The sequence below is a fragment of the Neolamprologus brichardi genome, chromosome 20 (assembly GCF_056152115.1).
Source record: "Neolamprologus brichardi isolate AB-2024 chromosome 20, ASM5615211v1, whole genome shotgun sequence".
NCBI lineage: Eukaryota > Metazoa > Chordata > Actinopteri > Cichliformes > Cichlidae > Neolamprologus > Neolamprologus brichardi.
This window is the reverse complement of record NC_142123.1, coordinates 9,444,948-9,459,597: the sequence shown is the minus strand read 5'-3', so window position 1 is coordinate 9,459,597 and position 14,650 is coordinate 9,444,948. Positions and strand designations below refer to the sequence as shown.

Below are 14,650 nucleotides of genomic sequence, written 5' to 3'. Positions count from 1 at the left end.
CACATTCAAATACTGTCAGAGTTTTGGAAAGGAGAGGTTGAAAGGTGCTTACGTACATGAAAAACTGTGAAATGTTGAAACATAATGTTATGCACTACACTGAAAACTTTAGATTTTTAACTTTATTGATAAAACAACTGAAATGTGGTCGGAAAAATGGGTTCTTTTCTCCGGCAGAACACAGACACTGGCAGAGATCATCATTAAGTATAATTAGCAAATGTAGTAATGTGGAGACCTGGTCGATGTTAAGTTATGTAAAACAGAGCACCTGCGTGAGATTCACACAATAGGGTTGAAATTGCAAAAAGCAGAAAGGAGGGGTGGCAAAAAGTGCCCAGCAAATTAAACACATAAGCATCTTAATAATGAAATTAATTATCTTTAATACATTTTAGTACAGTACAGCAAACACTGTTAATATGCGCAAAAGGGAAAAAATTACTTCCTCAGACTAAAGTGCCTGCAGTACCTCTGAAAGTAAAGAGTCAAGCTAAAAAGTCTTTATAATCATGCAATGCTCATCTTATTATCATTGCAATAATCACATCCCATGTCTTGTGCAAAAGACTGCCCATTATTTAATTTTGCTAATAATGAATAATCCAGCTAACCTTACTGATATATTACTGTGGCCAACAATGCAACAACTGCTCCAAACTTCACCCCAAACCGGAACCAACTGGATCAGGCTAAAATGATAATCCATGTACAGAGAAAACCCAATTTCAAGTCCTAAAAATGTAATAGATGAAAACCCGCACACCAGCACACACCTACACGTACATGCATCATTTCAAATCAGTGAGCAATATGTGACTCAGACCTGCAAAAAATACACAGTCACACAATCAAACCTCTTCATGAATTTATCACATAATCTTCCCATTGTTGACATATCACCCTTTTAGAAGAAGTGTGTATATACTTAATTAACAACAGCTTTTGGATGATGAGATTCTTAATCGTTCTTAAAACATTTCGAGTTGCATCACAATTTGGTTGCTTTATATTTCTCCACAGGAAACAATTTTCAGATTTAGGTTCACGTATAGTTCATGAGGTTTTTCTCCCCCAACTACATAAGAAATAAATGTCTTAAAATGCTTGATAAGCAACACAAGCTTTTACGAAACATATATAAAGAGGCTAAGCATGCAATCATGTTTTGTTCCGTACATTAACAAATGATCTTGACAAAGACAGTCAAATCAGAAACATGGCAGCCAGCAGCTGTCATAGTTTTTCTTTTCTGCCTTTATTTCTTTCATGTAGTCATTCATTCAGTCTGGTTTTCATCTTCCTACGAAACCATCTTCTCCCTCTTCAGACTCGCCACTCTCACCTGCCCTGCTTTCCTGCCTGCATCACCCGATCTTCCCTGGCCTCTGATCACCAGGACCACTTCACTAATCAACCCTGCAGGATATATACCCTAAGCTCGCCACTGCTACTCTGCCAGATTGCTTTTGTGCTCTTTGCCGTTGCTTTCCAGAAAACTTTTTTGCACCTCATGCCTTACCTGCTTTTAGGACCTTGTTATTTTTGAAGTAAAGCTTGCTTTCCCCCCACTTTTACATCCTGCTCTGGTTTCATTGTAACTAAACTATCTTTGGCAGTATCTACTGCAAAAAAATCATAACACTTATGAAATTTGCTCTCACCTCAAAATGATCAAGTGGTATTTTGGCACATTACAAGCACTGTAAGGTATCCGAAACCATGCAAGATTTGATTAATGTTTGCAAAATCTAAAGTCCTCATTTTGTCTGATGTGTTAGAAACAAGAAAAATGAACGAGCATAAGAATTTGAGCGAGTTTGAGGAGCAAAGGCTGGCCTGTGTGGTCCGATCCAGCAGACGAGCTACTGTTGCTCAAATTGCCAAAAAAGTTAATGTTGGTTGTCAGAAAGATGCCAGAATTCACAGTGAATCACGGTTTATTCCCACCCACCTCACCACTCTAAACTGTGTTCTAAATAACCCCAATCACTCAGGCCACTAACACAGAGACTCTACACTCAGACATGTCCTGTTGCACTGCTTCCAAGCACTTTGTTCTCCAGTGTGTGCCTTTCTCTTGTTTTGTATATATTCTTCTTAGCTGTACATATTTCTTTTGTTTGCTACTTATTCCTGCTGTCTTACTATATATATTTTACTTTTGCACGGAGCATGGAGCACCTATTTCGTTGTTGAAGTACACGACAATAAAGGTCTGTTCCATTCTATTCTATGTTGCGTATTGGGCTGCATAGCTGCAGACCAGTCCGGGTGCCCATGCTGATGCCTGTCCAACAGCACAAGCACCAACAATGGGCACATGACCATCAAAACTGGACCACAGAGCAATGAAAGAAGGTGGTCTGGTCTGACGAATCATGTTTTCTTTTGCATCATGTGGATGGCCAAGTTTGTGCAGTATGGGAATAAGGCAAGCCATCGGAGGCAGTGTGATACTTTGGGCAGTGTTCTGCTGGCAAACCTTGGGTCTTGCCGTCCATGTGGATGTTACTTTGACACACACCACCTACCTAAGCATTACCAGAGAGCATGCACACCCTTTCATGGAAACAGTATTCTCTTATGTCCGTGGCATCTTTCAGCAGGATAATGTTCCCTGCCACAAACTAAAAGAGTGGTTTGAGAAGCAAAATGAGATTGAGGTGTTGACTTGGTCTCCAAATTCACAGGATCTCAATCCAGTCGAGCATCTGTGGGATGTGCTGGATAAAACAAGTCTGATCCATGGAGTTCCCACCTCTCAACTAAAAGGATCTATTGCTAACATCTTGGTGCCAGATACCACAGGACACCTTCAGGTGCTAGTGGAGATGTATCGACAGATGAAGGCTGTTTTGGCACAGTAGAAGGACCAATGCAATATTGAGCAGGTGGTCATAATTCTATGCCGGATAGGTATAATTTGTAGACACAGATTAAAGCCTGTGTTTGAGGGAAAAAAGTTTCAATTTAAAAAAAAAAGCAAAAAGCAAAAAGCATATTTTTTATTGAACATGCCCCTGCATGTTTGTTCATGGTGCATTATGCATGGTTTTACTGCAACACTTAAATAATTCAAGTCATCATTAATGCCATGAGTGTCAGCTGTGCTTTTCATACCATGGCAAGTAAAAATGTGTGCTGAAAAAAATACATTAAAAATAATAATTTGAACCACACTGATAGTTGAAAAATATTACCAAGACAAAGACAATCACAAGTCTATGAAAAGAGTGTAGGGATGGCATTTGCAATTAATTACGCCCTAATGATGATAATATGAAGGAATAAGGATTCAGCACACCACTTGTTACCTTTTATACACAACAGACTTGAAGCCATCATTTAAGATTTTTAACAAGGGTGTAGAAGGCCATCTCCTTTCTTCCTCTTTGTTAATGATGGCTCATATCTCAAATTTTTCTGCCCTTTGATACTCTGCTGTCACCACGTGGTAATAAAGGCAGTATCTGATGCTAATGCTGATGACGTAAATGTTTAAGGTGGATAGCCTAAATGTGTGTACCCTTTTGGATGGGATGTGTTTCACAGTGAGGAGTGTCAAGTGTGAACACAAAGCATCATTTCCTAAAGCAGCATGAAAATAGGTTCCAAAAACATAATCTCCAGAGCTTTACCGTCACCTACGGAAACACATTCAGAAAGTGTGAACACAGTTTCACGGTGGAGCAAGGCTCGTTATAGTTTGATAATCGAAAACACATACAGTATAGAAAACACATGTTCACAGTTGGTGTGCTAGAACAGGGGCAAACCTATAAACTTGTAAAATCCATTTAATTTTAAAGATTGAAACACAAGCTTTTTGGTCCATGCGAGTGGGAAATATAATTATGGCAGCAAATAAAGGGTTAAAAATGGGACATTAGTCTGACACCACCTCACAGACAGCTCACAGTTTATAGGATCTCACCTTAACTCAGGGTCATCGCTGTGAATGGTGACCGTCTCTGGCACATTAAATGGATTCTTAAGGACAAACTCCATGTACTCTGCAGAGCCCAGGCTAGCATAAAGCAGGTGCTGGGTGGTGATGGCCTGGCTCAGCATGTTGGCGATGCTCTCTGCTTTGCTCTTGGCTTCACTGGGATTGGCCAGCTGGGCTTTTTTAGACTGAGCCTGTTACCAAAGAAAAATAGCAAAAGGCTAAAAAAACAATTCAGCACTCGGCTGCAAACTACCATAATAATTACCAACGCAGTTCACAGAGGGACTTCATTTTTGATCTACCTTGCGTGCTGAAGTTTGCATACACACCATTTTTGTTAAAAAGAAATATCCTAACCAACATAAGGTGTACTCACTCACTTTACCTAAACTTTCGCACAGTTTAAAGTCTCCCAACTCTTTACACTGACTTTTGCATTTTCCCAGATCACAGCAGTCATTTTGAGTCCAATGTTACTATAACTGATGACATTTAAAAAATGATCCCAAGGTTGCAGTAAAACAGAGTTTTTAAACATGACATTTCTGATAAGAAAGAAAAAAACGCTCGACTGAATAGCCTATGATTACATGTCATAGATGTGTACAAGCTTTAAAGAATGCTTTCAGACCAGGCAAACATTCATTTGGAGCCAATGACCTTTTCAAAATCAGTTTATATTTTCTTAAGCGAAATAAGATAGATCCAGACTTTTCATCAGTGCTATAACACTGAGAACTGATCTTTGTAATTTATGTTTATTCTCAAACATTAAACTAGTAAAAAAAATAATAATTCCAAAGCTGATGGAAAAGATGTGTTTTTTTCATCCCTGACAAACATGCCATTATAAATTTAACGTAAACAATTTTATAAAGCTCATAATGCCCATTAGTAAATTGGTCCAAAAAAATAAATTAAAGACCCGAACTTCAGCTTCAAAGTCATGGTGACAAAGCTAAGTGCGTGCCAAAACACAATATTGAAATTTTCCATGGGTTTAGTCCTCTAAAATGATCCCCAGCATCAACCTGGTCAAATGACGGTTGAGCCCAGAAAGAAAGTTAAATCCAAATTGCATTTGAAGAAAAAACTCTAAAAATATGGTTCCAGTGATGCGAACCGGACTGAGTTACATTCCAAATTGTAATAGCTGTTACAAAGCTGTGAAACAAGCAGATCACAAGGTCTTACCACAAGAAGAAAAAGCCTGCACCCATGGGTGAAAAAATGCAAGTTGTCAGGAACAGTTAGTTAGAGTCAAGTTCTTCTAACAAAGACATCATGTTAAATGTCTTCATTATGGACCTAGGATGTTAAAGCTGCATTAAAGATGACTTAACAGTTCCAACCATCCCTTAAGACTATGCTCATGACAAGTGTCGTATCAGTCTTGTGTATGTGTTACAACCTATCTTGACAGCATGCCCTTTAACCTCCTGTGCTTTTGTGACTGTGAGGAGAACTCTGAGAGGCTCCCGCTGCCTCCGTTGTCTTTCTCAGATATCAGTGAAGAGGACTCATAGGGAAAGATTATTGTAGCTCAGCTTTAGATAGGAACTATTTTTGGCTCACTGTGGACTTAAAGTGCAATGTTTGACCTCACCGCAACCTTTGCCGTTTTAGCATCTTCGCTGGCCTCCCGCTCGCGCACTGCAGCCATGCACTTCAGCTTTCGGTCACTGTCACCGGGTTTGTTTAGGCTGTTCTCCTTGGGCACGACGCCGTCAGCTCTGATCCCGCGTCGGAACAATGGCACCCGATCCTCATTTATCGGCAGTCTGTCTGCTTGTGCAGTGTTCCTCGCTGTGAAGTAGAAACAATCTGCAATCATGAATATATTTACTGAACAGAGCGGAGTCTAATCTCTTAGCCATTTTGACCATATGTTCTAAAAACCCTCCAAATGTCCACGAGAGAGAAGCGCTGACAAATTAAAGTATTGTTGGAACACAAGAAAGAACAGCTTGTTTACAGAAAACAGTCCAGTCAAACAACTGGCACCGCTACAACTGGGCCAAAGCCCTGCTGCTGGGAAAACAAACTCACTCTCTCCTCCCAAATTATCTTTCACCTCCACGGTCATGTGTACTCTTCAAGGACTAAAACACCTAATTAAAATATCAAATTCATCTACCAGTCACCAAATAATCCATCCTCATTTGGACTGGATCATGCAAATTACCCGACTGTTTACACGAGAATTTGCCTAATCCTGCACTATGAATAACACTCAGACATTAACAGACTTTAAGTGAGAGCTGCTTAAACCATATTTTTGTTATCTAGAACAGCTTTACTCTTCCAACATTCGGTTTGGAGCCAAGTGATGGAGCTCGCATCGCAGCAATGGGAAGATAAACCCAGACTGACTGAAATTGGCCACAAATCTTAAACAGAAATGGGCTGTTTTCAGTGCGGAGAAAAAAAGCAAGTAGTACATCAGGAAGTGAGGGTGAGAGATGGGGAGACCGAGGGAGGAAAAAGAGAGAATGACAGAAAGAAGACATGAGGCTTATGTAAAGTAGAATTCAAGAATATTACCTATGGTAATTGGAATGCATCAGACATTAGACTTGGATTAATTCCTTAAGCATTCCTCAGATGTTTTTCAGGATCCTCTGAAAACTATTCTTCTGCTTTATTTTGTACTCCTTGTAATGCTTCGGGTTTTGCATTGCATTTGTTGTTAGATATACATCACCTCACTGGTCATAGTGCCTCTGAAATTACTTGTATTTGCTGTGTCACTTTGATAAATAACAGCCTGATGGGATATCTGACTCCCTTTCTGTTTTCTACTCCCACTATCACTGTTCTTCTCTGAACCAGTGTCATTATCAAAGAGGCACTGGCCTGACAGTCACCTAACCTGATAATGTCCAGCTATACTGGTTCCTTCACAGCCACGGGCAGGCAGAAGTGGGACAGGGATGGTGAGATACACACACACACACAGCACAGTGCAGCTGCTCTGTTCTCAGGTGCTTACTGTTAACTGGCTGACTGGACTCCAGTGAAAGCAATTATTGCGCTGAAAGTGTTTAAATGGCACAAGAAGGTGGAGAAGAGGAAAGAGTTCAATTTAGGAGAGACAAGAGGAGTTGGAGAGGTTGCGGTAGTTAGAGAGGTGCGATATAGGTAAGACTGTGAGGAAGCAATGAACAGACTGTGTTTGCACAGTAACAAGAGCTGTGAATACATGATTGCAACAGTTTGTGGAATACATGTTAGGCGAACCTGTTCATGAATTGATTATGAAACATATTTTATATACACAACATGATTGCTGCTACCTCCAAACGCATTATAGTGTCTTTGTGTATCAGTATGTGGTGTGCACGAAGCAAATGTTTTAAGAAGTGTGATGAAATTCTTTATACTATTCTAAGCAACTGGCTGATTTGCAGCTTGCTTTTAATCTGTTTTTTATCCGTGTGTGTGTGTGTGTGTGTGTGTGTGTGTGTGTGTGTGTGTGTGTGTGTGTGTGTGTGTGTGTGTGTGTGTGTGTGCCAGTCATTCACATTTGAGGACAAATTTACGAATCACATACCAGTTGACTCGTGATGGTTTGTGTAATTGAGGAAAAAATTGGTTTCCCCAGTGTGTTTGGGCCTTTACTTGGAGTGTGCATACACACGCACACACACATAGAACACAAACAGGACTGTGGCTAGCCACCAGAGACGCTTCTGTAAGCTCAATTAGTTTGAAAATTGAGTGGTTCTGTGGTGCAGCCAAGAGAGAATGTGAAATAGATCTGGTTGAGCTGATCAAGGCACAAACATGGTCACTGCCAAAATAAAAGACACTAATTACTCTGTGGCATAAAATACTCAGTAACTTACATGTGCTTAGACATGCACAGAACTCTAAACAGAGAAAAACAGGAAGATTAAAAAAAAAACAAAAGCAAAATGCAGTGTGTTGTGGAATAAAATGCTTGCCATTGAGCTGGAGGATGTTCCTGCTGGACAGACTTCCTCCTCTGAAACCGCTGGTGACTTCACGAGGCGTGATGATATGCAAGAGAGACTGCATCACGTCTGCTGGCCTCTTTCTGCCAGAGTCTGCAGGGCACCCTGTAGGACAAACAGCAGCTTTTAGTTCTATATACTGACATACGAAACACCTCTGAAAGAACTTTGATTCATTAACTCTAACTAGCAACCCAGTTATTAATTAAAAAAGGAGGGCTGTACAGTCATTGTGAGACCAGCTCCATCTGTGCTGACCTTCACCTTCACTATTATTTCTTACATTTTTAACACTTGCTTTGTCTACCGTCATGGCATTCACAGGGCATTGTGTACATACACTGTTTTTCAATTTATTATACAACAGTGAAACAACTATACATAACAACTGTTTCAATGAAAGTTTTAGGTTTAAAAAAAAACATATTTCAACTGATATCTCGGTTCTTATGTAACATAGGAACCCAGAAATACCTTTTTGAACATCTGAAACATAGAGTATCTAGTGCAATGTCTTGCAAGAGGCATGAAAGTATAACAACAATATTTTGCAAAAGCTGACGAGATATTATCAACCTTTGAAAATGATGAGTTTGGCAACACTGGTGAGATTAAGGCTTATTAAATAAAGCTCAAATAAATCAGAATTATAGGAATTAAAGGAGTACAGAACAAGTCACTATTTAGCAGCAAACGGTTGTATGAGACTGCTGTAGTGTCTCTGGATTGCTGAGAACCTCTCAAGGCAGGATCCTCCACAGTCTGGCAGCTGTGCAGAAAGCTGCAGTTATGTCATCCTTAGCCAAAGCTCATAAAGGGAGATTTTTGCTCAAAAGTCATCTGGCTCTGAAATACACAAAGATTGCATGATACTTTCCAAGAGATGGAGCTCTGAATATTTTGATATACGCTACTCTGTCCACTCAAATGATGTAGATGTTTTTGGAGTGGCCGAGTCGATCCCAGATCCCAGTCACAGACAATGATGTTAAAATGCCCAAGTTTATAAAGAAAAACTGTTTGTGTCTCTTAATTACCTCTTCAAAACAACTGTAAGGGTGGTGTTTAATTAAGGTATTAAAGCTAAAGTTGTGCCTTATTGGTGGTATGGTCTGTTTGAATGACAGGTGGATGCTGACACAGGCCATTAGCTGCCTGCTAGCTGTCATCTCCACTAATTTGACACACTGAACTGAACCCCCTGATAACATATGTGGTGTTACTTAGCACTAATCAGCAGGTACCTGTGTCTGTGCAACGCACCCATACTGTCCATCTTTTACAAACTCTCTATGATTCAACCTGGTGATTTACTACTGTGTATAAAACGAAATGTCATTAGCGCTGCAGCATCAGGGTACACTCATTAACTCCCTCTATGAAGTATTTTGTCAGACAGCGTGTTACATTTCATGTCCGTCACTTTTCATTTAGCATTTTTTTGTGGCATTCTTTTTTTTTTTTTTTTTTTTATAATTGCATCATTATTTTTATATTGTGCTTTATTTTTTAGTATTACATAAAATGTCACAGCAACAGTAGGCAACATATCCACCATTATGTTTATTGCTGCAAGCAAGCATAGTTCATCTCTGTCCTGCTGAAAAGCAAGCTTTGGCTGGTTGGGGTATGCATACAACAGGCTGTGTATAGAAGAGATTAGCATTGTGTTTACATTCACATTCTTCTCCTTTGCGCAACAAATTCAACGTCAAATGCATCTCCACCCTTTAAAAGTTGTTGTGTTTGTCCCATCTCGCCAAGAGCTGGGATATAGTAAATAAAATAACGGTCCTCCTTGTGAATAACCTTCGTTCACGGCACAAAAAACTGTGCCAATAAAGAAACTTACTCGAGATATCTCACAAAACCTACAATAACAGATAAGGCTACTGCAAGTTTTCTCCAACACACTTTATTTATGAAGTCAATATTTTATCAGTCAAGTTTTTTTAATGCTACAATAACAATTTTAGAGATTTTGTTTTTCTTTGTTTTCAGTTAATCACATGTTATGTGCTTAGAACTGTATCAGGAGCATAACAAAGGCATGCAAGCACAGTCATCTCTTATTGTTTCTCTGGAAGCTAAAAAGAAAGGTCTGAGGACATATCCTCTATGTTTACAATAAAACAACAACGAACAGATTTAAGTTCTCTTTAAAGTCACATGCAAAACAACGCATTTTTCACTGCCGGCGCTGCCAAAGTGAAAACATTCCAGTGACAGTTGAGGGAAGATCAATACATGGAGACAAGCCTACAGTGGTAATTAGTGGCCTGAAATTGCCAGAAAGGTCTGGACACAAAAAGCTGGCAACACGATGCTGATGGATGGGTTTGTTGGCCTCTGTCTGGTTTGGCTGAGTGCTGGGTGTCAGTGATGAAGTATGACACTTGAACACAGAGCAGTTAAATATCACCTGGAACTATCTGCCAGTATTTCTGGAATGGGGACTGGCCACAGATTTACACAACCTGAGTCTAAAGAATTCTTAGATAAAGAAAAAAAAAGATCTCTCACTGTATTAGTCTTGTCATCACATCCGCTCCGTTCAAACTATCCGTTCAGCATAGTTTGAATAGCTCAGTTGACAGTTTGGACAAAACAGTCCCGGGAGTATTCAACCTGCTGTAATTGTGTCCCCTTTTTGTTTCCAGGATGGCAAAAACATAACTTTTCCCTCTTTTTAACAGGCAAGTGGATAAATAAGTGCTTCATGGTGCGCTTGTAGCAGGACACTCAATGATGGTCAATATTACAGTTTCTCCAAACATTAATTCATCTTGTGCAGAGCCCCTGCAGTATAGCAGCCACGGGAAAGGCTTGTTTACACCTTTGAATGGTGCTTCACACACAAAATGCCCACTAAGGGAAGTGACAGGTAATTGCAGAGTCCCAACCAAAACCGACGACCCACCTTCCTAAGAGCATTTTTAAATACCACAGGTCAAATAGTCTTTTACAGGTACAGGCCTCCACTTGGAAACAGTTAGCTACAATTTACAACACTTGACTGAAGAAGCAAGTCAAATTAAAAGTTTGCAACTGCTTAAATTACAGTGCACTTTGACACGTGCGCTCCCATCACTCCCCTCAGTTTCCAGGCTTTGAGCTGCTTAATTGTATCATAAGAAGTTGTAGTATTTTCTGAGAGGCTGCGGGACACATAATCCAGGATGCTTTCATATGAAATATGGTGAGTGCAGCAATTAAGTGGCTTTACTGCCCAGAACTGACACCTCTGTTAGCTTATAAGAGTTTTACAAGGGTGTGCCAGAAGTACCCTCCAACTCTTTTAGAGGCCAACTTCTTCATCAGCAATCTGATAATAGGCGGCAGCTAAATGAGTAATGGGGAGCTGGTATTGCCATGCAAACAGACACAGACAGCGTAGCTCTGCAGATTAATGGGTGAGGTGTCTGCCGTCCCAATGCGTTCTTCTCGTCATCCATCAGCTTTCCCTGGCCACACGACTTAGCCAAATGTATTTGTTTTCAGCTGTGTTTCCCAAATATTACAGTAAAGACGTCATCATCATCACCATCACATCATCATCTGCGATCAGTTACGCAGCTGTGTAGAGCTCCTTCCCAAAACCTTCATTATGGACCTTTTGTTTGTGTCAAGAATGGCTCTGCTGATCGACAGAATTACACAATAAACCATCAAGAAAGTGATAAGATGAACACCGAGTGCTACATGTCTATAATAAAACAAATGGACTGATGATGAACCCAATTATGATCCTCTGATTTAATCATTCAGTCATTTTAATTAATTGGCTATCGCTACAACCATCATTAAGCCCAACAGATAATACCTACTTAAGTGCGTCTTCTGGTTGACGTGGGTGTCGTATTATCTTTTTTTCCTACCTGCTGAATCACAGTGGCAGATTGTTAAGACAGAGCTCGCGGTCCTCAGTACTTAATTACAACGTGATACTCCAGGTTTGTGCTGCAGACAGAAAGTCAGCACAGCGTCTGCTGCTTCACGTTGTCTGTATGGAGGAGAGTAATTGTGAACAAAGTGCCATGGGGCTGAACTCTATCAAATTTATTGACTGCCTCTCGCTGTTGCATGACAACAACCCTTCTCTGCAGTAACCCACCTGCCCGCCTTCATTGCTCTGCTGGCAGTTCTAGAGGTTAAGGCCACAACAAACCACTGATTTACTGGGCCCCAGAACAAATGGGAGCAAGCACCAAGGGGGTTTCAAAGTAGCCTGCAATATTCGATTTCTTCTGCCTCCCCGTTCCAGGCCACTGACCTTTCAGAATAAGCAGATATTCTCTAACCTCAAGGCTAAAAGCAAGGCATATGAAGTCAGCCGACTACAAGAGCCTTTAATGAGCAGATATACTGTTTGTGCGCCCCCGAGGGAAGTCACCTATAGCTAAACTAATTGTTAGGTAAATTTCCCGGATATTTTGTTTCACTTGTGCCAGCTTCGGGCAGAAATCTCTCGACTTGTTCCTGCTGTAGCAAACGGTTTCTCCGGGGCTTATCAGGCAGGTGCAGATGAGGAGCACTGTGGTCTGGAGAAGGTTCTAATCTGTCTTCTCTACTGTGCTGAAGCAGATACATGCTGTCGGTTTGTGTATGATGTGTTGGGAGAGATGTGTGTATATGAGGACTACTTAAAGGGACGCCAACAGAACGTACGAGTTGGAGAGAAAGGATCTAGCCACGACACAGTCAGCAAAACTAGTTTTCATCAAAAGGCTTTCCTTTCTGTCACATATGGGCTGTTTTAGTGTTGGCAAATATTACTGTCATTTCAGAGTGGATTGAAAAAACACCTCCTATTTCGACTTTTTCTTTGGCAATGTAAGCAGTTTTACCTTTTTATGAGTCAAATAAGGTAGAATTGGAGAAGCTGTTAAATAAACACACACATTTGGGATCGGACACAGAAACAAATCTGTGTGAAATCTGAACTAATGACAACTTTTAAATAACAAAACAACAGATCAGCTTTAAGTAAAAACCTCTAAATCACCTTTTAAGTGAAAGGGGTCACCGGGTGATGAAGCTGTTGCTGGTGCTGGTTGTTTGACTCTCACTCTGTACTCTCATTAACCTTGGTTCCAGCAGTGCAGGCAACAGTTTCCAGGTATTGAGGTCTCACAGGCCCTTTGCAGGCTGCTTGCCTAATACCAAACAACATCCAAACGAAAACACCAACTGGAGTCTGAGCATAGGAGGAGCCCCTGCAACAGAATTTGGTGAAGACCAACACTAATGTAGGGAGAGATTAAAGGAGAGACAATCAGGGGGTCAGATACTCTGTTTGTCTGAATAAAACTGTCGAGAATAAATAGTTTAACTATAAATTTCATGGTAATCGTCTTATTTTGACAGTGAAAGAGATAATCTAACCTGATGTAACCCTGCTGGCACTAAGTAAACATCTAATGCTTTTAACTAAAATCAGTTAAAAAAAAAAAAAAAATAATAATAATAATACTGTCCTATCATCAAATCTTGCATTTACTTGAACAGTAAATGCAGCATCCTGGCACTTACTATGAGTAAAACAACTGTAAAAAACAATGTACACGATATATATGATACACATACAATGACACATGCATGCATATCATGTGTGATTTTTATATATATCATATTGTTTCAATAGCACCAGGGTTTACTAAAATTGCAGAGATAATATTGTTATCCTTGGGTCCTACTGCAGTGACAAAAACATCTGGGGAAATCTGCAGTGCATATAAGGAAAGGATTTTCGGGGCAGCTGTGAATGTTCACAGTCCCACTGAAGGAGCCACTGTTTGAGTTCAGTATACACCCCTGTTGTGGTTTCTTATGGCGTCCTCAGGGTTTAAGGCTTAAAATCTATGAAAAACAATGTTTTTTTTGTTCACTTCTTTCATTGTTTACTTATTACTTCATTCAGCCTTTATCTGTACCCATCTGACTTCTATCTATTCGCTTTTCCTTCCCTTCTTGTTTTAGAGAGATAATAAATACATTACAAAGCCATCAGTCAGTGCACAGTATCCATCTATGGAAAAGCTGCTTTACATGCTGCTCTACGCTTTACATCATAATGACACAATGGACTAGAAAGCTTATTCAATTTTTGTCTCTTCTCTGTCTTTGGGTTGAAGTTGGTCACTGATCGTAATGCTTTGATTAGCACCTCCCTTTAATGCATCTTTCCCTCTGTTTCCATCTCAGCCCCCCCTCCCCTCCCCACCCCACAGAGTTTATTGTGGGTTTACCAGAAGAAATCAATAAAGCATCAGAGTTTTCCTCCTGACACACCAGTCAATCCATTTCATGGGACGTGCAGGCGGTCGTCATGGTTTAAAGACTCCTCATCTGCTCCTATAGTGCTCTATGTGGGAGCACAGTCATTCTTCCTAATATACTGCAGCAAAAAGCAAACTCTTGATTTCACAACTCGCTATTATTCAACTAAGCCACATCCTTTTGTCCTTTACGACGCTATTAATAAAAGCTACTTTATAGAATGATTGAATAGGCCTGACAGCATATATCATTACCATTTAATTAATTACTTGTCAATCCCACCTTGTGATAATTAAAAAGGATATCATTCGGTGTTTCACTCTTTTTCATTTGGAAATGACAGTATGCCACTCATTTTTTTCAATAAAGCCTAATTCTGATGAATTCCCAAAGGACAGAAGTAAAGACATGATTAATAGCATGCATGACTGAGAGACATAAA

At 40.1% G+C, this 14,650-nt stretch overlaps 1 protein-coding gene across 2 annotated transcripts in view; it reads right to left on the bottom strand.

Moving 5' to 3' along the window:
• Positions 1–14,650, bottom strand: part of nphp4 (nephronophthisis 4) — a 166,242-nt gene that overhangs the window by 22,636 nt on the left and 128,956 nt on the right. For both annotated transcript variants that reach the window (XM_006785366.2, XM_006785367.2), the window contains exons 18-20: positions 7,900–8,034; positions 5,559–5,758; positions 3,938–4,143 (exon numbers count right to left, since the gene is read on the bottom strand). In XM_006785366.2, coding sequence (XP_006785429.2) covers positions 3,938–4,143; positions 5,559–5,758; positions 7,900–8,034 — 541 coding nt within the window. The remainder of the gene's footprint in view (positions 1–3,937; positions 4,144–5,558; positions 5,759–7,899; positions 8,035–14,650) is intronic.